Genomic DNA, 27,660 nt, shown 5'->3' on the forward strand with positions numbered 1-27,660 from the left:
CATAATACAATATATCTTAAGGTTAATGCACGACTGCACGGGTAATCTTTATTTTGCAAATCTGGATGTATAGCAGTAATTAAGTTGCTGATAGTGGGAGATGTACAGTACTGTAGTCCCTAAGGCAGTGATTCCCAACCTCGGTCCTCCATGCTTAAGCACAGATGGTTAAATCAAAATAACTGAGGTACTGATTAAATCACCTGTGCTCAAGTATGGCTATCCTTAAAACCTGGACTGTTAGTGTGCCTTGAGGACCGTGGTTGGGAACCCCTGCCCTAAGGACTGTTTCTAATTTTCAACACAGGTGTGTGTATGTGTTTTAGGGTTTTTAGATTGTGAGATCCAATAGGGCAGGCACTACTGTAAATAATTATAATAATATTAATAATAATAATAATAATCATCCTTACATAGAAATTATATATGGTTTAATATACAAATGTTCCATTGTTTGATTGTTTCACATTCCAAGTGTAATTTGTCAACAAGCCGCATAATAGCTTTTAAGAAAACTGTACATGTGAAGTGTTGCTATAAAATACATAGCGTGTAACACACATGTTTAGCGTTAGAAGAGAAGCACAATATATTCTTGCATGCACGTATGTCATATGTAGTTTTCCTTTTGGACTCGTTAATGGGTGACAAAGGTCGGTCTGACCCTAGTTTAATGCATAATTCACATTAGGTCCAATAATTGTTTCATATTATGCAATTACAGAGTATGATTCCGTAGAAGCTCCACTAAATGAAGTTGGTGTATCGAATAAATCGTATCCACCTAACAGAGGAATAAAAGACAACTGTTAGTGACCGAGACTACAATGCTCAATCTACTATCACTCCTTGGTGCAGCCCATCTCAGTATGCATCTAACATTTCCTGATTTTCATATACAAAGTGAATTTTAATGTAGTTATTCTGTAATATTCTGCCAAAGGGAGTATAGAGAACACATTTATTTTTCATAATAAGTAGTCCTGGCCTTTAGTGCATTTCAGCTTTGCTACATTATGCGGCCCATACACGGTGCGATATTCACCATGTATGACGACGGCCGATCCCAAGCCCGACATATCGGGCGGTCCCCACCGGGGCCGGTTCTATGCAGACGCATGGTACGCAGCTGGGCAGAGCACCACATAGTGGAGGGCGCCTCAGCTACGACCATGTGGGCCGCGGGCAGACAGTGTCTCTGTGACACAGCTGCACCGCGTGTGTAACGCTGACTGGATGGAGTTCGGTCAGCACTGCACAGTGACATCACACAGCCGTCGGCGCTGGCAGCTGTGTGTTTGTTTTAATTAGCAGGCAGTGAGAGTCTGTCAGACTGTCATTAGCTGCTGCGCTCACTGCCAGGGGCAGACCTCCACTGGGGGCACTACAAGGGGGAGACTACTACTAGGGGCATTACAATGGGGGGACCACTACTAGGGGCACTGTATAGGGGGGGACCACTACTGGGGGCACTATATAAAGGGCAATACTGGGGGTACTGCATAGGGGGGGAACTACAACTATTTAAAGGGCACTGCATAAGGGGTTCCACTATTGGGGGCTCTGCATGGGGGGGGTCTACTACTGGGGGCACTATATAAGGGGCACTGCATAGGGGGTACCACTACTGGGGGCACTGCATAGGGGCTACTACTGTGGGGCACTACTGGAGGCCTGCATAAGGGGGATCTCTCCTGGGGCACAAGGGGCACTGCATATGGGGGACCTCTACAGGGAGCACTGTATAAGGGGCACTGCACAGGGGGGACCACTACTGGGGGCACTGCATAGGGGGGACTACTTTAGATGGGGCACTGCATAGGGGGGACTACAACTGGGGGCACTATAGAAGGTGCACTACTGGGGGCCTGCATAAGGGCAACCACTACTGGGGGCAATGTATAAGGGGCACTACTTGGGGTCTGCATAAGAGGGACCACTACTGGGGGACACTGCATACTGGGGGTACTGTATAAGAGGCACTACTTGGGACATTGCATACTGGGGGTACTGTATAAGGGGCATTACTGGGGGCCTGCATAAGAGGGACCACTACTGGGGGACATTGCATACTGGGGGTACTGTATAAGGGGCACTACTGGGCGGACTGCATTAAGGTGCGTATAGATGGAAAGGACTGTTCCCAGAGTGACGAGAAAGGGGTATGTGTTTCATGGTTATAGCCTTTTCCATGAGACCACGGCCCCTTAATTTGTTTGGGCACGCGCAACAATATGCCTGGGGGCACCCAAAAATATACTCTCTTACCAGAAAATTTGGGCTAGAGCTGGCCCTGGTCCCCACACACAGAGCGAAGTGGTGGCCGACCGCCCGATATGCCGGCTTTCCCTCACCCGCATAGCACAACATGGGGTCGTACATTGCGTCCCCAGATCGAGTGGATTTTCCGTAAGATCTGGGGATGCGATGTACGACCCCACGGAAGCGCGCTCGGGACGATATGCCCATACACGGTACGGTATAGCAGCGATAGCGTGCCAATACATCAGGTCGGCTACTATATCGCACCGTGTATGGCCGGCTTTAGGTGGCTGTTGTTAGCTCAATATATATTTTTTTTTGTAAAAAAATCTAGAAGTTTTTTCCTAAAATCAAGTTTCATTCATTGTGAACTCCAAAGTGCTCACACAGCGAATAAATAAACGTTATTATGGACCCCTCCCCCTAATGATGAATACAGTGGAGAAATGAAGAACATTATTTACTACAAACCTTTTTTGACAAAAACACTTTTCTTCTTAATTGGCTTTGCGGGTGTAGAAGAATTTGTCGATGTTGTCTGTAAATATAAAAACAACTGGATTGTGATAAGGTAACACTACAGTATATACATCTCAGGTTTAACTGTGACTCAAGACATTTACAGCAAGATTCTAACAATCTACTGTAGTAGGAGGCGTTTTAAGAGAGGAGGGGGGCCCGTGTGCAGACTCAGTACGGGCCCCCTCCTCTCTCCGGCGGTGCAGCGGCGGGCGCGGGTTCAGTAGATTCTGACTAAGTGCCAGAATCTCCTGCACATGCGCGGGTCTCCGGGAAAATGGCCCCCGTGCTGCTTTCCTGGGGACAGCAGTACTGAGCATGCGCAAGTCACTGGGAAAATGGCGGTGGCCGGGCGCTGCAAAGCAGCACTCTGGAGACAACGGACAGGTAAGTATAAAGACTATAATGGGTGCAGGGTGTGCGGTGTGGGCCCCTCCTGCACCCAGGGGCCCGCATGCATCGCACACCATGCACCCATTACTGTAATCACTCCTGGGTGTCCTTAACCGCTGATATGGACATGCCAGATAGGTAGTTTTGCAAACTGTTATGATCTATGGGCCTGATTCAGAAATGTACGTTCATCCGACATTGAACGCACATCTCCGATGGTTAGAGGTCTGCATCTGTACAGAAAGGGTTCTGTAATCTCACTCGCAGACCCCCCCCAAGCTGCAGCATGATTGACATGCTGCGCCATTTGGGGAGCGGAGCAGGGGCGTGCCTGGTCAACGTTCCCGGAAATGGAGGCGTGTCAATCCCATTTTCCGGGAGGCTTGAGGCCAGGGTTTGCGTCGGTGGACACACACAGATTCCTGGCCTCTTACTTGGCCAGCAACCGCTTCAGCTCCCGCGGCCTGACCGTAGGTGCAAAAAAAAAAAAACGATAACAAAAGATTTTTAAATTTTCGCTACAATTAAGTATCGCGGGAATGTAAGAAAGTCCATCGCTATAAAATTCACAATTTTTTTCCTTACACTTTGATTTTCGCCTTTTTTTTTTGGAAAATTGTATTTTTCTATTGAAAATTAAAATTTGTTACAAAACGTGTCATTAATTTTTTTCATCAGCTTTTACTGGCGTTAATCGTATTAGCGCATCATAGATCCTGATGTAAAATTATTTTTTTGTGAAATAAAGTACTTATTTATAATCAAAATGACAATTGGCTATTATATATTAATTATTTGAAATTAAAAAATTATTAATTATAAGTAATATTCTGTTTTTTTGATCATTAAAATGGTTCAAACAATTTAACAAGTACTGCACATACCTGTCCTATAGAACAATGGAGTTGTTTTTTATTATGGTGAGTGGTGAGCTCTGTGAGCTATATACAGTATATATAATATAGAAGAAATGGAGAAGTTTTTTGGAGGAAAAATCAGGAGAAAATAAAGGGGAGGGGGATATCTTCCTAATAACAAGGGGTTCCTTTATTTTGAAGAACCACTAGAATTCCGCTCGTCACCCACGCAGAACGCCAACTACCATTCACCGCGCATGTCCAAAACCGAAACAAAGCATGCTCGGTTGTTATTATTTTATCGGAATTTGAAAAACCAACTACGCAGTTGTTTTTCCATTATCAAATTTGAAAACTAAAATGCAAAAATGATCATAATTCAGAGGAAAATACATGATACATAAGACAAAAGAATTAAAAAGTGCCAAAAAAAACCACGAAGTCTGACGGAAAGAAGCAGGATGGTTCCGCATTTTTTGATACATCAGCCCATTTATGGGAGAAAAAAATCTCGCACTCATTCCTTCCAACATTGGGCCTGATTCAGAGGCGCTCGCACAAAGCGAGCGCTCGCTCTGAATCAGGGCGGGCGCTTAGTTTTTAAGTTGCGGTCTCTTGGTCACTCGCATAGCTGTGGGTTACCACCCACAGCTTATGCGAGCGGCCATGATGATGGTCGCGATGGTCAAGACCATCGCGACCATCGGGCTTGCGACGAGACCCTTGTGGTAACAGAGCCGGAAACTCTCTCACTGACATCACTTCGCTTGGGAACGCCTCCGTTTGTGAAGCCACCTCCCAGCCACGCCTACAAAAGGGGTCGAGCTGTCGATCAAAATCGACAGCCGCCCCTTTTGTAGTGAGTCCCGGAGCGAGCACTTTTTGCGCTAACCGGGGGTCGCGCTTGCGCACTGGCCCACCATCGACCCGGTTGCAAGGGCACAGCGCTTGCGACCGGGTCTGAATCAGGCCCATTGTACAATGAAAACTTGGGATTAAATAATCACCCCAACTTTTACCCAAGCCCATAAATTGCTAGTCCCCGCCACTTTCTATTGCCATGAGCATGGATGGTCTCCTGAGAACAGGAGGTAGAAGAGCTAAAACAGATGGAGTGAGCAGTAATGTTGGCTTTGCCTCCTGCTATCACAGCTATAAGGTCTGATTGGGAGGAGGTTGGGGCCAATTAGAATTACTAGGCAGGATCAAGCAACAACCCCCAATCATTTATTCACAGACGTTGGGTGATCTTTATAAAGTTGGTCTGGAAATAAAATAACATTTACATGTGTGCCGACTTTGGCCACTTTTTTCTGTGCCACTGAAAACCCAAAATTTGGCGTGTCTCTCTGGGGTGGGCTGTGCTATCATTGGAGGCCTAGCAAATCTTCCTAATAAACTGGCCAGGTTAAGCCAAAAAGTAACACTTGGAACAGGAAAGAGACACATAGATGCACATTTATAGTGTCACTACTAACATTGGCCCTCATTCAGAGCCGCTCGTTAGCGGCAGTACGCTCGTTCCGAGCGATGTTTGCACATCTGCGCATGCGTACGGTTTTTAGTACGCATGCGCGAACCAGTCAGTGCGGCCGAAAATCGTTGGTACGCAATATAGCGAGGGCCTGCTATTTTGAGTGACAGAATGAGGCGTATGTGGGTGGTAACAGGGGAAGGTGCTTGAAAATGGGGAGTGGAGATCCGAACGCAGGTGTGCTTAAAGGTCAAAACGGGCGTTTTATGGGTGTGCATATTTAAAACAGCAGCGTCATTGACCACGTCACTGGGTTATTTTATAGCCAGAACTGCTCGCAAATTTGTGGTAGCAAACACCAACCACAAGAATAGCGAGCAGTTCATACGCTGGTCGATGTACTCGATTAATCTAATAAATAGCGGACATGACGTAGGATGCGAGCGGCCAGGGGGCGTTTTTAACAAATAAACGAGCGTATGTTTTGCTCGCTCGTTCAGACTTAGAGGTGTGAACAGACTGCAATGTGCGTACGGATCATTTGAATAGCCACCCCTTGTTTTTAAACGAGCGACCACAAATAGCGAACGGCTCTGAATGAGGGCCATTGTTTCATATATGTGGTGCTAAAAACACAATTATTTGCCGTTTCTCAAGCTCCAGGCATTGACGGGTAAAAAGAGCAGACATGACAGTTTTCCCTTAGGTTGTGCTACATTAAGACAAACGTTATTTGTATAACAAAACCCACCTGAACGTGTGTCCTTCGTGTATTCTGGTAGTATGATGAGATGCTGCTTTTCACTGCATTCCGAACCTAAAAAAAAAAATGTATAGAACAATTGGGAGATCTTTAGCCCCATATCAAAAAGACATTTTTGGAAATGGGACCTATGCTGAAGGACTGCCAGTGGTCGGCCCAGGGGGCTAGCATAGGAACTTGCCCCACATCTGAAAGACGTTTTAGTTTTTGGAAATGGGATCTACGCTGAAGGGCTGCCTGTATTCGTCCCCTATGGGCTAGCATAGGAACTTGGCCCATAGTACAGGAACTATTGTTCATATTTACTGTACACCAACAGGTATTATGGATAGTATTGCAGAGCTGGCATCACAAGATGGCCTGCCATCCATGTCTCACTAAACAAAAGTTCTGGGTGTACCTATGTTCTCTATCCCCTTACATCCTTGCCGATTGCGCTACAAACGTGTGCGCGCATCGCACCATACAATCCTATGGGGACGCAGGGGCAAACGCAGTCCGCATATCTGCCGCGTAAACAGTTTTTTTTATATCATTATAGGAAAGCTGTCCTGGGGTTATGCTCTCAGTTTGTTGACTTTCAGAATGTCGACATGTTCTAATAGCTGATACTGACGTGATGCCGTCATTAGCGTAATGTCGACTTGCAAAATGTCGACACACACTATGCTAGGGTTATGAGTAGGCTGCGGTTAGAGTTAGTCCTTGAGTAGGGTTAGGGCTAACATGTTAACATTTTGTACATGTTGACACCCTGACTGTCGACATTCAAAACATGTCAACATTATGTTGTCGACATACTGTCATCATCTGGAAATATAAAAGTGACCCAGTGGGGAGAATGCCACCTTGCTCCTCTTTTCCACACTGGCTGGCTCAGAAGCCTTAACAGCGAAAAGAGGACTTACAGTACAGTATCATTGGGTGAAAACATGTAAACCACCCGTATAGTACATGTCATGGTATCTCCTCTGTATGTGCCTTATACAAGAAGATTGTTTTGCATTGAGCCACAAACTCTAATCACAAGGGAGTTATGAAGATGAATTCTCCGTCCCACAACAATGTAGATAATTATCATTGTAGGATACAGGACCTCATTCAGAGCCGGTCGCACAGAGCGTGCGGCCGGTCTGAATGAGGGGAGGACGTCTTGAATTTTCTCCTTAACACCCACAGCCTTACGACCGCCTAAGGTGATGGTCGCAATGATCAAGACCATCGCGACCATCGGGGCTTACGACGAGACCCTAGGGTAGGGTCTCACTTGTCTTAAGCCCCGGAGGGCTTCTGGCTCTGTCAGAGCCGGAAGCTCTCCACTGACATCACTAGTGATGTCAGTGGGGCCTCCCCCAAACGCTAGGCGTTCCCACCCCCCCGGCCCGCCTTCCAAACAGGGCGAGCTGTCAATCAACATCGACAGTTCGCCCCCTTTGGATCGAGACCCGCTACGCCGTCGCCGTCGTTCGCATGCTCTGTGGGGGGCCATCGACCCGGTCCGAGCGCATCGGTGCTAACGACCGGGTTTGAATGACCCCCACAATCCTTTGGACTACAAAGCAAATGAAAGACATAAGACAGTTATAGTATAAGTCATATAAACGTCTCCTTACCTTCTGGTCCAACAACACGGTGGATATCAAAACGAACAAACCCTAGATTGAAAAGTAAAATATAATTGATTTTGTTTACGTCCTTCTTCACCAGAGACCCCCAACAACAAACTATTTATGCTATCATTGCTATTACATGAAATTATCAGACGTCACTTTTTATGTCATTATCCTCAATGATTTTACTAAATTACTGTGGCCCACCCGATCTACTTTATTAATTCATTTTCTGCATTATTGCAATATGACAGTAGTTTTTGTAGTTTCTCAGGCCAAAGGTGTCACACACATAACAACACATTTGTAAGTAATTTGCAGAAATGGAAATCTATGTATAACGCTAAGTTGTTTTCATTTTGTGATATCATCATGTCCCTAGTTTCCTATGATTGCGCCTCTATTTATGGTGCTACAAAATGCTGTTGTATGCAGGATGAGGTTATATTAACGTAACGATACTTCCATAACAAAATATAGGAGTTGCAGCAAGGTGCACCGAATGCAATCAATAAAAACTCCTATTTCAGTTACAGTCTTGCATCTGTGGAAGGATTATGTCAATTAACATTGCTAATTAATGCAAGAACTTATGCAAAATAAGCAATGATTTGCATATCGTAGTGGCCCATCACCTACTGTACAGAGGGTTTGGATTCTTGAGTCAATTAGAGGTTAGCTCTGGCAGCGTTTAGTTGCGGGTTCTAAAGTTGGGCACATGCTGGAGCGATATGGGACCGATTTGGCCAAATTGGAACGGCAAATTGGGCATCCTGCGGTCTCATGCGATATCGTGTTGCTGGCTTTACTGCACGTCCAGTCACACGATATCACATGCGGTGCTTACATATTAATGAAGGACGGAATGAGAAATCGTTACGTCGTTCGTTAAATCGGGTAATGTGTACCAGCAATCATGCGATGTACAGGGTGAAGGCAAAGTGCCCTGGACAGGGGACCGGTTGCCGGTCGCTCCAGTGTGTACCCAGCCTAACAGACCTCTGGTAATCACCGTAAGATGATATGGGCTTTGCTGCAGGGAGCCTGCAGGTCACAGCCCTCTCGTTACTGTACTTAGGGAAACAATCTAATATTGTAACCGTAACTTTACTTTTCCGGGGATGGCGCAGGCCTGTACATAGAGACCAGACCAGTGGCTGTATGCAGCGGATTGCGGCAGGTAGAGGGAGAAGGAGCCAGAGGGGAGCCATAATGATTAGCAGACGCCATTCACTTTTTTCTAACTAGTCTAAAACATGACCTTGCACTTATTAGTGAGGCGTGAGAATGGTGAGGGAGCCTATGTGACAAGAGCAGAATTGGGAGAGCACACACGTCAGATATGCTCCCGTAATAGTTTCCCAGGGCCCCAGCTCATCTCACCCAGCCCTATGTCTAATGGTGCATACACACGGTCAGATTTTTCCTTCAGATATGAACGATAACGATTTAAAAATCGTTCAGTCGTTCATATCTGAAGGAAAATCTGACATATCTGACATGCCTGAACGATGGACGATCAACGATGCGCGTTCCCGTTTGTCAGATAAAGATATCTGACATCTGATGTGTTTGCAGTCAGACTTGGACAATTCCATTCATTTTAATGCAGTCAAAAATCGTTCAATCGTTCAAATCATTCAAAACTTTGGTAAAATCGTTCAAATCGTTCTATCGTTCATCTGACAAATCTGACAAGTCTGACAAATCTGACCGTGTGTATGCTCCATAAAGCTGCATACACACACAACGATTTAGTTAATGAACGATTTTAGTAAATGATTTTTTCCCTTGAAAAAATTAACTAAAATCGTTTACTAAAGTTGTTCATTTACTAAATGTAATGAACGATTTTTAGAACTACAAACGATTTTTGCATATTAACTTACTGAAAATCGTTCAGTTTACAAGTCTGACTGAACTACAAACTACAAACGTGAACGCGCATGAACGATAATCGTTCATCGTTTGACTCAGAAAGTGAACGATTTTTACAAACGATTATCGTTAAACGATATCGTTTAACCATAATTGTTCCAAAAATCGTTGTGTGTGTATGCACCTTTAGTGAATCTCATGATGAATACCCCATGTGTCTAGTTTTAGCATTGTATGTGATAATGGAACAAACAAACTATATGCATGAAAAGAAGAAAAAAATGACACTAAACTATAACTCTGTATGTACAGCTACAATTAGTATGACCCTAAAATTATACCTGCACGTTTACTGTGTGACTTCTAGTATTTATACTGAGTATATAAAGTTTATTAGAGGTGTTGTGCATGTATGTGGCCATAATGACATAAATGAATATTTTGGCCGGAGCTTTGTTTTTTTATTTTTTTATTTTCATTTTGTTGTTAAAATGAAACCACATTATCAGAAGGGTGACTGGCGTTCTAGGTTATTACACCTACAAGCGATCAGTCAGGCATCTCCCTAAGGGGTTATATATCACAGCCTGGGAGTTGCAGGCAGTCACAAGATGCTGGAGGTCTATGCGCTAGATTTAAAGCAGTGATTTTTTTAAAAGGTAAAACCCCTGTTTTTTTTTTATTTAAATATCTGCTTTAAATCTGGTCGCTAAGGCTCCAACATCTTATACCTGCCATCAACTCACAGGCTACGGCCTATACCCCAAACTCTTACCTTGGAGCAATAGGTCCTAATTCTGAGTTGCACGCTGCTGCGATGTTTTGCCGTAGTCTGAGACTATTTGCCAATGCTAGTGTCAGCCCCTCCCCTTGGAGCACAAGCGTGCACCTGAGTGTGCAAGAACTGGGATGCCCACTTTGAGTGCATTTAGACGCTGCAATAACGCTTGGTACGCCAGGACATTCCCAGTACAAGCCTGATACCTTGCGTCTTAATCGCAACTGCACCTCTGTGAACATCAGCGTTTCCTGCGACCCAGAATCAGGGCCCATTATCCACAGCGACTTCCTTGGCAATAAAAGGGTTGAAAGTTGATTCTTTTTTTATTATTATTCTTAATTATCAGAAATCTCTTATATTTAACCCTACACAGTATATCAAACGCACATTACAATAATATTTCTGGCATATAAACTAATGTCAGAAAGAATGAGTTTATTTATATTTACCTGTAAAGAGTTAAGAGCTGCAAATATTCCATGAAAAACATTATTTGATGGGTCTCCAACCAAGAGGAGACCAAATAGCCAGGTGGTCCCCAGGAGAGGTGTGAGAACTGCGATGGTTTTAGCAATCACAACTATTATTTGCCTTTCTTCTTGCCCGGGTCTCTCTCCAACGGTAGGCCTGAGTAATTTGCAGATAACTACAGCCAAGATGAGGACGTTAATGAAGACGATCGTTAACGCCGGCACAACAAACGCTAGGAATGATTTGGAATCATCGTATCTGAGCCAGCAGAATGTCCCGCTTGTAAATTTTTGTTTTCCTTGTGTGGAAGCCACCGTCACTATGGTTATCAAGAGGGGACACCCATACCCTAAGATAAAAGCGATCGCCATCATTTTTCTCCTGCTCATGTCATGCAAGATGTAGATTAAACGGTAGAAAAGAACGAGTCCATTCGTCAGCATCCAGAAAAACAAAGACAAGTAGAAAAAAAAGCTAAAGAAAGCAGCCGCTGTGCAGGCGGGGGAACTTGGGTTTTCCGCCATTTTGGCACCAATGATGAACCAAATATCGGCAACTAGAAGTGTGACGGCAATATTTACCAGGCAAACGTGGCGCAAGTAGGAGGTCTTGTTTTTGATAACTGACCGCCAAACGATGAACTCGATGGCCAGAGTGATAACCAAGCATCCGAGAGATATTCCGACTCCAACGTATGTAATTATATCCAGAAATGGGGCATCCGCGGCTGCCAGGAGAACTGAGAAGGAAGTTAAGTGGTTACATGTGCATGTAACATTATCGGTTCCTACTGTGGTTTTGCAGCCACTGTTGTTCCAGGCTTGCAGGTCGAAGTCGAACCAGGAGCAATCTGGTTTCTTCGTTAAAGGATAATTCTTAATAAATGACATTGTTATACTGAAATTATTTTCATCTAGGATTTCTTTTGAGACGTTACTTATAACTGTTGACATAACTAGCCCATTTATCGTCTTGGTTTCGTTTTGTGGCAAAATGTCTTTCATTGTTGTGTAACCTACGTTGACTACCCTCCTGGGGTTTCCTGGCATGGACTTGTATAAGATTGACACATTGCCAGTCAGATTGGGCCATATAAACCTTCCATCTAAGGGGATATCCGAGTATAATATTTTTCCGATCAGCTGGATAGTGCTGGTGGGGTCACCCGTGATGTTGACTGAATCCACAAATATTAATTTTTTAGCAAATTCCTCCACAGATTGGAGGATTGATGAACTTTCGTTAGGCTTTTTTGCCAAAGCTTCTGTGTTGTTTATCACAATATCTACAATTTTGATATAGTTCTAGAAAAAACAAAACAACGCACATTATTATGATGGGGACAAAAAAAGTGAAGAAATAGAGTCTGCATATGTTGAACATGAGATTGTTGTATTGTGTGAGAATAAAGCTGCTGAAAGTGACGAAAGCCAGACATATGGGATTGTTGTACGACATGAACACAGGGTAAGGCAGGCAGGGGATTGCGTTGGATACAATATATAAAGTATAGCTGTTTTGCAATCTCTAGCATTAATAGTACACACAATTACAAACATTACTAAAAGGTGTATATATAATAAACTATGCTGTTTAACATGTGTCAGGTTATTTGTCATGCACTTTATGTGGTTTTATTAAGCTATATTTCCAGTGGATGGAACCCTGATAGTATTGCGGTCCGTGTTTCGCACGTGTTTTTCGACCATCTTTTTTCACATTTCCTTTTTACCTATATAAATAATTCCACGTTGGCTCTAGAGACCCAGGTACCACATCCCCAACGTTTACCCTGATCCGCACAAGTCACTCCCCGATATCAGGCAGCTCTGCCACGCCTTCTCAGATGGAGCTCCACCCCCTGCTGTTTAAGCACCACCCCTTCCAGGGTTGGTGTATCAGGACAGTTGGGGGGCATGACTGCAGCTGTGTGTTTATTGTCTCAAGACCTTATTTTGGTTTTGACTCTGAGTTGGGGAGATGCAGCAAACTTATAAGGGTAGATGTGCTCAGCTTCGGGGAGAGAAAAAGTAGATGGAGATAATGTACTAATAATTCAGCTCTTAAATGTCACTTTACAGGCTGTGTTTGAAAAAGTGACAGTTAGAAGCTGATTGGTTGGTACTTTATCTCTCTCCAAGGTTTTAGTACATAAAGTGGAGAAGTTGCCAATAGCAACCAATCAGCTTTCAACTATCATTTATCTAGCTGTGACATGATAGAACCTGACTGCTCGCTCTGAATCAGGGCCGGCCTTCTGGTTTTTTAGAGCGGCCTCCTGGCCACTCGCATAGCGAGCGGCCAGGAAGACCCGCTTGTGGTAGGGTCTCGTGGCCGCAAGCCCCAGAGAGTTTTCGGCTCTAACAGAGCCGAAAACTCTCCCACTGACATCACTCGTGATGTCAGTGGGGCCGCCCACAAACGGAGGCGTTCATATGGGAACGCCTCCGTTTGGGCAGCCACTCCCCCGGCCAGCCCACCAAAGGGGGCGTGCTGTCACTCAACATCGACAGCACGTCCCCTTTGGTACGAGACCCGGAGCGACGGAGTGCCCGTCGCTATCCGGGTCTCGCGCATGCGCACGACGGAGCCGGCTCCGTCGTGCGCATGCGCACTGGGCCACCATCGACACGCTTGCGAGTGTATAGTGCTCGCGAGCGGGTCTGAATCAGGCCCTCTACAAAGGTTTGTTATATTTCCCCCAATATCAGCAGAACATTAGCATCAGTACTATCGCTGAGGTTCATGCTGGTGGAGGAGAATACAGTAGAATTAAGAAAATTGCTCATTACTAATGGAGAAATCTAAGGTAAGGACTCCCATGTGTCCTAATTTTCCCAGGACAGTCTTCTCACTGAAAGGCTATGACAAAGAACAAGAATTTTGATTATCCATCAAAATTAAATGAGTCTTTTCCTTTAACTTTTATACAATATATGATACCCAAAAGCTGCTCCATACCAGGCACTTCTGCTACATGGGCTGCCCCCTCTTCCCCATAGACAAGTAACGTCATGGCACCACAGAGGTTAGAGGCCGGGAACAGGAAGTTCGGTCCCGGTCATTCCCTGAAGTGTAAGTTTTTTTAAATTAACTAATTTATTTTTAAAGGATATTATTATGTGTCATTACAGGTTTTATGGGCCCTGTTTGTATATATCGTAGATCCTTAGGGAACTCAGCACAGTGCTGTACAGCGCGGGGCTCTGTCACAGGCGGGACCCTACATTACGGGTCTTCCTGTCATAGGGTGAGCAGTTCAGCCTGTCATACCTGGTTCATTTTGGGGGAGGGGCAAACACTGTGATATGGACTCACCTATCGGGCCCTGATTCAGAGCTGTACGCTAATGCCGCCGCCGCATCTGTGTACGCAGACGCTATGCGAAAATATGCAAATGCCGCAGATGCCTGGAGATGTACTGAGCAACCCACCGGCAGATCTGTAAATCCAGGCATCTGCGTACAAAGACATAGCATCGGTGGCAGATCATTCGATGATGGCGGTCCTGAATGGCTGGTCCCGCGGAATGGCTGCAGAAACTGAGACGTTGGAGCCATATTTCTTGCGTACGGGCTCGCAATCTTTTTTCAGGCCCTATGCGCAGTATAAAAAATCTATCTTTTACACAGCAAAGGGACTTGCAACCAACCCAATGGCCCCCAGAGAGTCATCATACTTGCCCAACCTGATTAATAAGATCGAGATATAACTAATTTGCTAATATTGCATATGTGCAGCCAGTCATATTTGCAGTAGGGGTGAGCGGGTTCGGATTTCTGAAATCCGAACCCCCCCGAGCCCCCCCGATCCGAGTCCGATCCGAATCAGGCTCGACTTTTCCCGCCTGACTCGGATCTGAAATCGAGGCAAAGCGTCATCATCCCGCCTTCCGAGTCTCGCGGGTTTTGGATCCTATATAACGTACCCACGTCGGCGCCATTTTCTCACTCGGCTGTGGACAGTGAAGAGGGAGGGTGGGAGTTAGGGCTGTGTAGTGTAGTGTAGTGTAGTGCTGCTGTTGTCCACTACTTCAAAGTCCATAGGGGCTGGCTGTGTTGTGCTGTGCTGCTGTTGTTAATAGGGGCTGTGTCCACTACTTCAAAGTCCATAGGGGCTGGCTGGACTGTGTTGTGCAGTCAGTTCTCCATAGGGGCTGTGTCCACTCCAAAGTCCTGTGCAGTGTCCCAGTCCTAAAGGAGTGCTGCAGTGTTGTCCAGGGGGTGCTCTGTCCATCAGGGGTGCTCCCCCCAAGTGCTAAAAAAATAATATATTTTCTGTGTTTGTGAATTGTGTGCGCAGTAGCCGCACGTGCATCAACAAAGTAGTGCCAAGCGTGCGCCTGTGTCATAAGTAAAGGGCCGGCTGGCTTGACCGTTAAGGGTGCTGTAACCCCCGAAAGTACACTCCAGTCCAAACCAAAAAAAAAATAATTTTCTGTGTTTGTGAATTGTGTGCGCAGTAGCCGCACGTGCATCAACAAAGTAGTGCCAAGCGTGCGCCTGTGTCATAAGTAAAGGGCCGGCTGGCTTGACCGTTAAGGGTGCTGTAACCCCCGAAAGTACACTCCAGTCCAAACCAAAAAAAAAATTATTTTCTGTGTTTGTGAATTGTGTGCGCAGTAGCCGCACGTGCATCAACAAAGTAGTGCCAAGCGTGCGCCTGTGTCATAAGTAAAGGGCCGGCTGGCTTGACCGTTAAGGGTGCTGTAACCCCCGAAAGTACACTCCAGTCCAAACCAAAAAAAAAATTATTTTCTGTGTTTGTGAATTGTGTGCACTGTGGCTGCACGTGCATCAACAAAGGAGCAGCGCCAAGCGTGCGCCTGTGTCCCATAAGTAAAGAGCCGGCTGGCTCATTTCTTAAAGGGTGGTGTAACCCACAAAGTGCACTACTCTCCAGCAAAAATAAAATAATATTTTCTGTGTTTGTGTGCGCTTTAGCCGCACGTATATATATCAATATAACATAAATGGAGGACCAAACTTTCTCCGATAAAAATAAAATAGGGAAAGATCAAGAACCACTTCCTCCTAGTGCTGTTGCTGCTGCTGGGAGTTGTTCATCATCCCAGAGAGGAAGTAGGAACATCACTACTTTTACTAAACAATTGACCCTCCAACAGTCCCTAGCGATGAGGATGAAGTACGACAGCAGTCATCCTGAAGCAAAACGTATAACTGAGGCCTTGACTGCTATGTTGGTGTTAGACGTGCGTCCGGTATCCGACATTAGTGCAGTTAGATTTAGACAATTGATGGAGGTAGTGTGTCCTCGGTTCCAAATCCCGTCTGGATTCCACGTGCATCCTCAAAGCAGCAGCGACAAGCGTGCGTCTGTCTGTTAAAGGGTGGTGACACCCTCAAAGTGTGCTACACAAACAATTAAAATATTGTTCTTTTTTTTTCTGTCTTTGTGAATTGTGTGGGCTGTAGCCGCACCTGCATCCTTAAAGCAGCAGCGACAAGCGTGCGTCTGTCTGTTAAAGGGTGGTGACACCCTCAAAGTGTGCTACACAAACAATTAAAATATTGTTCTTTTTATTTTGGTCTTTGTGAAATGTGTGGGCTGTAGCCGCACCTGCATCCTTAAAGCAGCAGCGACAAGCGTGCGTCTGTCTGTTAAAGGGTGGTGACACCTCAAAGTGTGCTACACAAACAATTAAAATATTGTTCTTTTTTTTTCTGTCTTTGTGAATTGTGTGAGCTGTAGCCGCACCTGCATCCTTAAAGCAGCAGCGACAAGCGTGCGTCTGTCTGTTAAAGGGTGGTGACACCCTCAAAGTGTGCTACACAAACAATTAAAATATTGTTCTTTTTTTTTTGGTCTTTGTGAAATGTGTGGGCTGTAGCCGCACCTGCATCCTTAAAGCAGCAGCGACAAGCGTGCGTCTGTCTGTTAAAGGGTGGTGACACCCTCAAAGTGTTCTACACAAACAATTAAAATATTGTTCTTTTTTTTTCGGTCTTTGTGAAATGTGTGGGCTGTAGCCGCACCTGCATCCTTAAAGCAGCAGCGACAAGCGTGCGTCTGTCTGTTAAAGGGTGGTGACACCCTCAAAGTGTTCTACACAAACAATTAAAATATTGTTCTTTTTTTTTCGGTCTTTGTGAAATGTGTGGGCTGTAGCCGCACCTGCATCCTTAAAGCAGCAGCGACAAGCGTGCGTCTGTCTGTTAAAGGGTGGTGTAACTCTCAAAGTGCTCCAAAAAATAAAAAACTATTTTTTTAATGTGTTTGTGACTTGTGTGCGATGTAGCCGCACCTGCATCCTTAAAGCAGCAGCGACAAGCGTGCGTCTGTCTGTTAAAGGGTGGTGACACCCTCAAAGTGTGCTACACAAACAATTAAAATATTGTTCTTTTTTTTTCTGTCTATGTGAATTGTGTGGGCTGTAGCCGCACCTGCATCCTTAAAGCAGCAGCGACAAGCGTGCGTCTGTCTGTTAAAGGGTGGTGACACCTCAAAGTGTTCTACACAAACAATTAAAATATTGTTCTTTTTTTTTTGGTCTTTGTGAAATGTGTGGGCTGTAGCCGCACCTGCATCCTTAAAGCAGCAGCGACAAGCGTGCGTCTGTCTGTTAAAGGGTGGTGACACCTCAAAGTGTTCTACACAAACAATTAAAATATTCTTCTTCTTTTTTCTGTCTTTGTGAATTGTGTGGGCTGTAGCCGCACCTGCATCCTTAAAGCAGCAGCGACAAGCGTGCGTCTGTCTGTTAAAGGGTGGTGACACCTCAAAGTGTTCTACACAAACAATTAAAATATTGTTCTTTTTTTTTTGGTCTTTGTGAAATGTGTGGGCTGTAGCCGCACCTGCATCCTTAAAGCAGCAGCGACAAGCGTGCGTCTGTCTGTTAAAGGGTGGTGACACCTCAAAGTGTTCTACACAAACAATTAAAATATTCTTCTTCTTTTTTCTGTCTTTGTGAATTGTGTGGGCTGTAGCCGCACTTGCATCCTCAAAGCAGCAGCGACAAGCGTGCGTCTGTCTGTTAAAGGGTGGTGTAACCCTCAAAGTGTGCTCCACAAACAATAAAAATATTCTTTTTTTTTTCTGTCTTTGTGAATTGTGTGGGCTGTAGCCGCACTTGAATCCTCAAAGCAGCAGCGACAAGCGTGCGTCTGTCTGTTAAAGGATTACATCGGTGACAGCATCCAAGTAGGCATGTCAGACAGTCCGTACCTGTACTGGCAGGAAAAAGAAGCAATTTGGAGGTCCCTGTACAAACTGGCTCTATTTTACCTGAGTTGCCCCCCCTCCAGTGTGTACTCCGAAAGAGTGTTTAGTGCAGCCGGGAACCTTGTCAGCGAAAGGCGTAGGAGGTTGCTTCCACAAAATGTGGAGAAGATGATGTTCATAAAATGAATTATCAACTCTTCCAGGGAGACCAGCCTCCAGAACGTACAGAGGGACCTGTGGTTCCAGCAGGGACGAATTAATACTCTGTGAGGATGAGGATGTACACACTGAAGAGGGTGAGGAATCGGTGGATGAGGAGGATGAGGATGACATCTTGCCTCCGTAGAGCCAGTTTGTGCAGGGACAGATAAATTGCCAGCTTGTTTTGTGGGGGCCCAAACGAACCAATCATTTCAGCCACAGTTGTGTGGCAGACCCTGGCGCTGAAATGATTGGTTTGTTAAAGTGTGCATGTCCTGTTTATACAACATAAGGGTGGGTGGGAGGGCCCAAGGACAATTCCATCTTGCACCTCTTTTTTTTCTTTGCATTATGTACAGTTTGGGGCCTAGTTTTTCAATGCCATCCTGTCTGCCACTGCAGTTTCACGCCTAGATGGGTCACGTGTTTGTGCCGCCCACTTGTGTCGCTTAGCATAGTCATCCAGCTACCTCGGTGCAACCTTTTGGACATAAAAACACTATTGTGAGGTGTGAGGTATTCAGAATAGACTGGAAATGAGTGGAAATTAAGGTTATTGAGGTTAATAATAGCATAGGAGCAGAAAAACCTACAAATTCTGTGATTTTAGCTGTTTTTATGCTTTTTTTCAAAAAAATACAGATCCAAAACACAAAACCCAGAACCCAAAACACGCAAGGGTGGTTTTGGCAAAACCAATCCAGATCCAAAACACGAAGAAAGATCCAGATCCAAAACCAAAACACAAAACACGAAAAGTGGCCGGTGCACACCCCTAATTTGCAGCAAATTATTTTTTCTTTTCATTTAATTTAATGGTCTAACTTTCCTTAGATGCAGGGCCAGATTAACAATGGGGCGGATGGAGCTACAGCTTCAGGCCTCCACATAAAAATAGGCCCATTGTCATGACAACATGATGTTGACTGTCCATCTGCTCTCCACACGGTCAGCCATAAATCATATAGTAGTAAAATTGTATTTCTATTTACCTCACAAAATGAAGCATTTTTTTTTTTTACATAATTAGGGGGGACTTTGGGGCTGAGATTATAGAGATGTACAAGCCCACATGACACTGGCCACACCCACACAGCACTGGCCACGCCTCCTCTGCTTCTCATAATAGGCCCATGTGGCCCTCACTCAGGCCCTGCTTAGATGTATGAAACTAAATGCTGATCGGTTTCTTTGTAAGTGTAACTTTTTCATCTAAGGGCCTGATTCAGACCCGCTCGCAAGCAGGTCGATGGTCCCCCACTGCTCATGCGCCGCCTCCGGCGTGCGCATGCGCGAGCTCCGTCGCTGCGGGTCTTGCTACAAGACGGGGCGGCTGTCCATGTTGACAGCTCGCCCTGTTTTGTAGGCGGGGAGGGGGAGTGGCTGCACAAACGCAGGCGTTCCCTTAGGAACGCCTGGCATTTGCGGGTGGCCCTACTGACATCACTAGTGATGTCAGTAGTGGACTTCCTGCTCTATTAGAGCAGGGAGTCCACTCGGGCTTGCGAAAGCTGAGACCCTACCACAGGGTCTCCTCGCTAGCCCGATGGTCGCGATAATCACGACGGGCTCCAGGCCGCTCGCAAAAGTTCTCGGTGGTCACCCACAGCTTACCGAGCGGCCTGAAGAAAAAAAAAATAAAAAAAAAATCCCCGCCCTGATCCAGAGCGAGCGCTCGCCAGCAGCGAGCGCCTCTGAATCAGGCCGTAAATTCAATGTTACTAAATGTGCCACGGAGACTTTACAAAGTTCCTTTGATTGGGTGTGATACAGCTGTTTCACATGTGATAGCGCTGCTATTGCAGGAGGATGAATTGCATGGTTTTCCAGTGCAAATGGTGCAACAAGCTCCAGGCTATGACAGGCTGGGCTGTTCACTCTATAACAGTAAAACCCGCAGCGTGACGCCACCCTGTCATAATATGACACTGCCCCAGCCTGTTCAGCACAGGGCTGAGCACCCTGGGTGAAAATAAAAAATCAAAGCGATATGTCAGTGAACGACGTTTACGCTGCGTCTGTACACGCTGGCCAACACACGCACGATATATCGACTGTTCAATTGATCGGCCTATATGTCGACCAATGTGTACGTAGCATAAGCTCCATTTCTTTATATTATTAACAATGCAAAGCTCTAGACTGGCGCGTCATCGGCTGCTTTCAATGCTATCTGTGACATGATACTTGTTCTAAGCCTGCTCTCCCCAGCAAGATACCATACCTTTATGCATAGTTGCCTACCCTCCCGCATGCTGCGGGAGACACCCGGGTCACTGTGGAGTCTCCCGCTGCCCCACAAACTTAAATCAATCCTCCCGGATCCCCCACTGCCGCCAACAGCAACCTGGACTGCGCATGCGCGAGTCCGGACGGGATGGGGCGGAGCCTAGCACAGACTACTTGCATCCGGCAGGGAAAGGAAGGATGAGAGTGTCCCAGTCTCTAGTCATCACAACAAGCTACAGTATGCATCCGGACAGGGGAGTAGATGGATCCCCTTCCGTTTCTGTACGCTGACGTCATCAGCCAGTGTCCAACGTCATTCCCTACCATCCAAGTGGGCATAGAGGGGGAATATATTCCTGTGGCGAGCGAAACAAGCCACCGAGCCCACAAGGGGCCAACTTTCTTATTTTCATGGAAAGTGTGGGCAGAAACCTGCACTTCCGCCCTCACTCACGTCACTTCCAGGTACGGCTTGATTTATACTCTTCCATCCTGACAGTAATGACTTGAAGTCAGGTGTATGTCTCCTCCAGTGGCAGCCCCTCCCCCGGGTGCCAGAGGAGGACCAGCAGCTTACTGTAGTATGTTTTGGTTATCCTCTGTGCACCCCGAGCACCACTTAGGGGTCTATTTACTAAGCAGTGTTAGGCTGATTGGCTGGCACCTTGCTCTATCTTTGCCAGTGCCTCACCCGTCTTCTCCAGTTGCAGGTTCTGAAGTCGCAGGAGGTCGCAATGGAGAACAGGCGGCGGTTCAGTCGGTTCCCGTGACAGGTCCGAGCGAAGTGCTTGCAGTTGTCGAGGCAGTTAGGATTCCTCAGGTGGCAGTGGACGAGGCGACTCCAGGACCCTCTGGTTCTGGTGAGTATGATGTGGTTTGTTCTTCATCCTCTGATTCTTCTTCTGATTCTTCCCAGTACGGTTGCGCGTCGCTTGGCCAAGAAGTCAGGTAGCGCTGCTAGAACGGACGCAGAGATAGGGAGTAAAGAGCAGGAGGCCGGGGCTGACACAGTCCATTGTGCAAATACCGCGGTGCTTCGTGGTTTGCGCAAAAGTGTGCGAGGCAGGATTCGAAAAGGGAAGTTTGTTGATTTTTTTCTCCCTCACTGACGACATGAAAAAAAGTTTTGCACAGGCTAAAAAGAGCGGGGGTGTGGGGGAAGACGCTTTTTTTTGGTTTTAATAACTGGTTAAAGGGTATGCTCATATTCGCGACATGCTATCTGGAGACGCGGGCACAGAAACATGTGAATAGTTAGTATTAGATATTTATTTTTGGTGTGGGACATGTTAAAGGATAAAGTAGGAAAGGAGGTCATGCTTGGTCGAATGGAGGGTCCTTTCCCCTGTATTCCCTGGTAGGATCTCTGTATATCCCCGGTAGGTGGCGTTCCCAAGAAGGTTCCAGGAAAATTTTGTTTAATTCAACATCTTTCATATCCTCCTGGTAGTTCGGTCAATGATGCTATCCCAGATATTTTCGGTAGAGTTGTGTATCAATCGTTTGATGAGACTTTGGCTTTGGTGCGCAGTTTTGGTCATGGCGCCTTGTTAGCAAAATTGGATATAGAATTGGCCTACCATTTATTGCCAATGCATCCGGAGGCTATGAAATTTATGGGTTTTCGTTTAGATTCAGGTTATTTTGTGGATAAATGTTTGCCAATGGGCTGTGTGATTTCCTGTGCCTATTTTGAGAAATTCAGTTCCTTTTTACAATGGTGCGTCCAGGCCGGAACAGGGCAAAGGGGTGTGGCTCACTATTTGGACAATTTTCTCTTTATAGGTCCAGGAAATAGCGAGATCTGTTCTGATCTCCTTTTTTCTGCTCAGGCTTTGTTTCAGGTTTTGGGGGTACCAGTTGCGCATGAAAAGACAGAGGGTTTCGTTTCTTGCTTAGCCTATTTAGGAATTGAGGTAGATACAGCTGCGGGTTGGGGTAGGCTGCCCCGAGACAAGGTGGATAAGTTGCTAGAACAAATTGCAAGCTGTTTAGCGGTGAACTCAGTTAGGCTAAGTAGGGTTCAGTCACTGCTAGGTTCCTTTAACTTTGCTTGTCAGATAATTCCAATGGGTAGAGTATTTTGCGGGAAATTGGAGAGAGCCACAGCCGGGGTGGTCAGGCTGCATCAGCATGTACGCTTATCAATGGAGATAAAAGATGCTCTTCGTATTTGGACCAGGTTTTTGGTTCATTTCAATGGCGAGCGTATTTGGCCTTCACCACTGGTAGCTAACAGCATATTGCAACTGTTTACTGGTGCAGCCGGATCGTCCGGTTTTGGGGCCTTTATCAATGGGGAATGGTGCGCTGCTCCATGGCCGCTAAATTGGCGCAAGGAAGTTTTGACAAGTAATTTGTTGCTGTTAGAGCTGTTCCTGATTGTCATAGTGGTGGAACTTTGGTCTGCGCGACTGAGTAACCATCACGTAGTTTTTTGGTGCGACAATCTGGGTGTGGTTCATGCCATCAACAACCAGCGCTCGCCTTCACCTTTAGTGTTGCATTTACTCCGGCATTTAATATTGCGCTGTTTGGAGGCTAATATTAGATTTAAGGCCAGGCATGTGCCAGGTTGTTGTGAACAAAATTGCTGATGCTCTCTCTCGCTTTCAATTTGCACGGTTCCGAGCGCTTGTACCGTTGGCTTCTAATGTTAGTTTGGTGTGCCCCTTGTTTGTGTGGCAGATCATCAGGCCGGCTTAGAAAGTTTGGCACTACAATCATTGGCTCCATCCACTCTACGAATGTACCTCTGCCGCCTGGCGTGACTGGTGAGCCCATGGTGCGCTCCCGAGCATGTTAGGTAGGGAGGTGTTTTCCTCCTTTGTTTGGGAAAAGTAACAGCAAGATAGATCAATGGCCTTCATGGGGTCGACTCTGGCGGGTGTCTCCTTCTATTGTAAATTGAAGGGTTTGCACGATCTGACCAAGTCTTTCATTCTTGTTAAGGCATTAAAAGGATGGTCGAAGGGGTTCCCCGCTCAAGCCTACTGCTGTCGACCTGTTGACAATCAGTTGTTGTCGAATCTGTTAGCAGTTATGGAGAAGGTAGCCTCTGACAATTTTGAGGTTTCCCTTTTCCGGCTAGCTTTTTCTGTAGCATTTTTTGGGGTGAGTCAATTGGTGGCAGTCAATAAGACGTCCACTTCCTCTGGGCTGTTGTAGAAAGACATTGTTTTTAGGGATGCGGCGGTTCTGTGTAAACTACGTTTCTCTAAAACAGACCAAACAGGTAGGGGTAAATGGGTTACGCTTGTGCAACATAGGGATTTGACTATCTGTCCAGTACAATTAGGTTTGAAATACATGGCGTTGCGTCCAGAGGGGGGGTCACACGTACGGACCTTAAGCCCCTCACTAAATTTCAGTTTGCCGTTGTTTTTAAACAAGGTTTAGTGGAGTTAGGTGTCAACCCGACAGACGATGGTACGCATTCGTTTCGGATTGGTGCGGCCACGGCCGCAGCGCTGGCGGGAGCATCTCCCGCGTCCATTCAGTTGATAGGGCATTGGCACCTGGCGACGACCCGAAAACGTAGTTTACCTTCCAATCGTTGAATGGCTAGCGTTCAACAATTGGGGATGTGAAGGAATTTTTTATTTTTCCTCCCGGTAGCCATGATCTGATCCACTTTGGTTCCCGGGTAGGTTTTTTAGTTTTTCTCCTTCACTTGGGTTACTGTTTTTCCCTGTTATGCATCCCTGCTATTTAGTTACTGTGTGTTTTTAAGTTGTGTTGTTTTGAATTGGGTTTGGTGTGGTTTCTCACGGTCAGGGTTTCTCTTTTTCCACAGCAAGGGCAGCAGAAGATGGCCAGGTGTGGTTTGTGAGCCACTCCTTTATTTTTTGGGCTGAAAAACATGTGAGAGCTTGGCGTGTTAAGTTGTCGTTAGATGGACGTCAGATGCGTTGGTTTGGCATTAGAGTTTTGCGTGTGGAGTCAGTGATGGATTTGATTGTTTCCTCTGTGGCCAAATGGGGAGTGCCAGAATATATGGTGTTACACGTTGGAGGGAATGATTTAGGTAAAATGAAGGGTGTGGCATTGATTGTACATTTGCGTGAGGTTTGTGATGAGGTGCGATTGCGATGGCCGCCTGTGCGAATCGTATGGTTTGAGATGATGCCTCGTTTGACTTCGAGGGGAGTGCGGAAGCATGGTGCGTTAGAAAGTCATTGAGTCCATGGGTGGATTGGTGGTGAGTCATGGCTTTCTGGTAGGGGATATTGGTTGTTTCTTTAGACATGATGGTGTGCATTTAAATGCGTTAGGTACTGGTTTCTTTGTGAGGGATTTGTTTTCTTTTTTGGGCTAGTTGTCTGGGTGGCGGGCCAGTCTCCTTAGGGCCTGGCTTTGGCGAGAGTACGCTGCAGCTCAGTGGCTTTAGGTGGCGTAAGACAACTTTGTGGGAGCACTTGCCCTCAATGCCCCTGGTGAATTTGTCCTTCTCCGCGCAGGGGGACCCGGGCGCTTTTATGTGCATAAGCGCCTTGGATTGGCCCAGGAGGGAAGTGAGACTCTCACATCGTTAGTACATCTTGAGGGAGGACGTTTCGTCTTTCCTCGAAGATGTTTTGGCTGAGCGAGATAAAAGCTAGAACTGAGCTTGCAGCGTCTCTTTGCCACCCTGGTTAGGTTGATTAATTCTAATTTATAAATAAAAAGCTGTGACCTTTTTTAGCCAAGCTATGGTTGTCCGTGTCTTTATTTATAGTTAAGTTAAGTAAGCTAATAAGGTGTATGGTGTAAAGCAATAAACATATGCAGATCTTATACTGTACTTTACTTTCACTTTGGAGGAATCATGGCAAACTGGAGTGATGAAGAAGTACTGGAGTTGCTGCGGACCATTTATTGTGTCCTGTAAATGCTGTCCTTGGGGAAGACAAATAAATCGATGGTATAGACTTTGCACCAGTGCCCATGTGACCTGATAAACAATGTTGCATGCTGTCAATATGCCCACACCAAAGAGACACGACAGGGTGCGATATTCACCCGGAGAAGCGTACCACCACAAGGCAATGGCTAGCCTCCTGCTTGGATCGATGGGTGTCCGGAAGTTAGTGGTTTGCCTAGAAAGTGCTGCGTTCAGTAGATTCAAGAGGTACTGGAAGGTCGGCCGCGACATTCTGAAGTGTGACTTCCACTGGACATCCTCAAAATTAAGTATACTTTGCACGAACGCTTGCCCATGCTGCCGTTCTCTAGACCACAATCTTCGGTCGGAAGAGAGGGGGAGTTTCAAAATAGTTGTTACCGAAGCAGTTATGAGGGATCTCCTCCTACGCAGATACTGTCTCCGCAAAATATCACTTTCAGCCAAAACCTGTACCATCCTCGGGCTTGGAACATAGCTGCAGAAGAAGCTACAGAAAGTGAGAATATCTGCAATAACCCGGGTTAGTAAGGCGATGTGAAAGGCCCTGACCCGGGTCGACCTGGGTTCAAAACCCGGGTCCGACCCGTTTTTGCGATGTGAAAGGGGTAAACAATGCGGCTGCTCACCTCTCATACACCGGCCGGCAGCTCCACGTCCCACCCCCAGCACTCATGCACTTCCGGCTTCAACACAGAAGGACCAAGACAGACCCAGCCACCCTCCCTCTGACTCACCGCTAGCAGGGTAGAGTGATAGATGACTGGGGTAGGTGAAGGGCTGATGTATATGTGTGAGAAGGAGGGAAGGAGGTGGATGGGGCAGGAGCATATATATATATATATATATATATATATATGAGAGGTGGGTGGCTGGGGCAGGGCTGGCGTGTGTATATGTGTGTGTGTGTGTCAGAGAGTGGAGCAGAAGTATTTGTGTATTAGTGGGAGGCGGCAGGGGTATATGTGTGTGAGAGAGGTGGCTAGGGCAGGGGCATATGTGTGTTAGAGGAAAGTATCTGGGGCAGGGCTGGGGTATATATGTGTGAGGGAGGTGGCTGGTGCAGGGCTGGGGTATATGTGCAAGTAGAAGGTGGCTGGTGAAAGGGGGTATTTATGTACCTTACTGAGGTAGCTGGGGCAGCGGTACCCAGCAGGCAGCAGGTATATTTTGGTGTGTGCTAGGTTATTGGGTATCACTGGTCAGTTACACATTACTGCATGGTTGCCTACCCTCCTGCATTCTATGGGAGGATCCCAGTTCACTGCAGAGTCTCCTACTGCCTTGGAAAGTTAAACAAAACTCCCGGGTTCCCCGCTGCCCCGTCGCAAATCCGGACAGTGCATGTGCGAGTCCAGATGCGATGGGGGTGGAGCGGCACATCAGTCAGCAGCTGTCTAGACTGGCTGCCAGGGTCCTGCACATGGAACTAGACCAGCTAATGAGCAGCTCCATGGCCTGGCTGTGGGGCAGCTCTGACTCAGACGCTACAGAGAGCAGCTCTGGTGTGGAGAGTAATAAGAAACTGGGAGCTCAGAGGAGAGGCCAGAGGACGCGTGCCCACGTCTGTGGTTTTACCCCCAGCTGCTCTATAGACTAGTACTGCCTCCTGTGTGTATTAGCTGGAACTGTTCCCTGTGTGTGTGTGGGCTGTCACTGCCCTCTGTGGGGCCTATTCATCATACCTAAACTTTCTCTGGAGGTAATTAGGTTTAGAACTCGCATGGAGTTCTACCTAATTACCAGAATAATTCATCATTCCTCCTCCCCATAACTATCTATTCCGAAAAGCTGTCATTTTTGCGATGACAGCTTTTCAGGAAATAGATAGTTATCCCTCTCAACTCTAACTTACCGCAGCTGTAATCAGCGCTGCGCATGCGCTGTTACATTCGTAAAACCAGCGCATGCGCAGCACTACCTACAGAGGCGGTAATTGGGTCTCCCCCCCAACCCCTCTCCGCTCACCTCCCCCCGTCCCCGCACTTACCTGCCCGCTGTAGCGCTTCCGACTCCGGTGGCTGCTCTGACACGTGTTCTCCCAGCTGACCACAGTAGTTTAGAAAAAAAAGGGTTTTTTTTCTAAACTTTATTGTGTTCTGCTGGGAGAACACGTGTCAGAGCAGCCACCGAGCCAGAGGACGGACCACAGTGC

General features: G+C 46.3%; 1 protein-coding gene across 1 annotated transcript in view; it reads right to left on the bottom strand.

The window, feature by feature from the left end:
- Nucleotides 1–414: 414 nt before the first annotated feature.
- Nucleotides 415–27,660, bottom strand: part of LOC148533788 (adhesion G protein-coupled receptor F5-like) — a 481,437-nt gene continuing 454,191 nt past the window's right edge. Inside the window, exons 14-18 of the mRNA XM_088467202.1 lie at nucleotides 10,987–12,312; nucleotides 7,882–7,923; nucleotides 6,257–6,322; nucleotides 2,734–2,800; nucleotides 415–784 (exon numbers count right to left, since the gene is read on the bottom strand). Coding sequence (XP_088323328.1) covers nucleotides 711–784; nucleotides 2,734–2,800; nucleotides 6,257–6,322; nucleotides 7,882–7,923; nucleotides 10,987–12,312 — 1,575 coding nt within the window. The 3' untranslated portion in view covers nucleotides 415–710. The remainder of the gene's footprint in view (nucleotides 785–2,733; nucleotides 2,801–6,256; nucleotides 6,323–7,881; nucleotides 7,924–10,986; nucleotides 12,313–27,660) is intronic.

The sequence above is a fragment of the Taudactylus pleione genome, unplaced genomic scaffold (genome assembly GCF_031769625.1).
Source record: "Taudactylus pleione unplaced genomic scaffold, aTauple2 ptg000070l, whole genome shotgun sequence".
Lineage (NCBI taxonomy): Eukaryota > Metazoa > Chordata > Amphibia > Anura > Myobatrachidae > Taudactylus > Taudactylus pleione.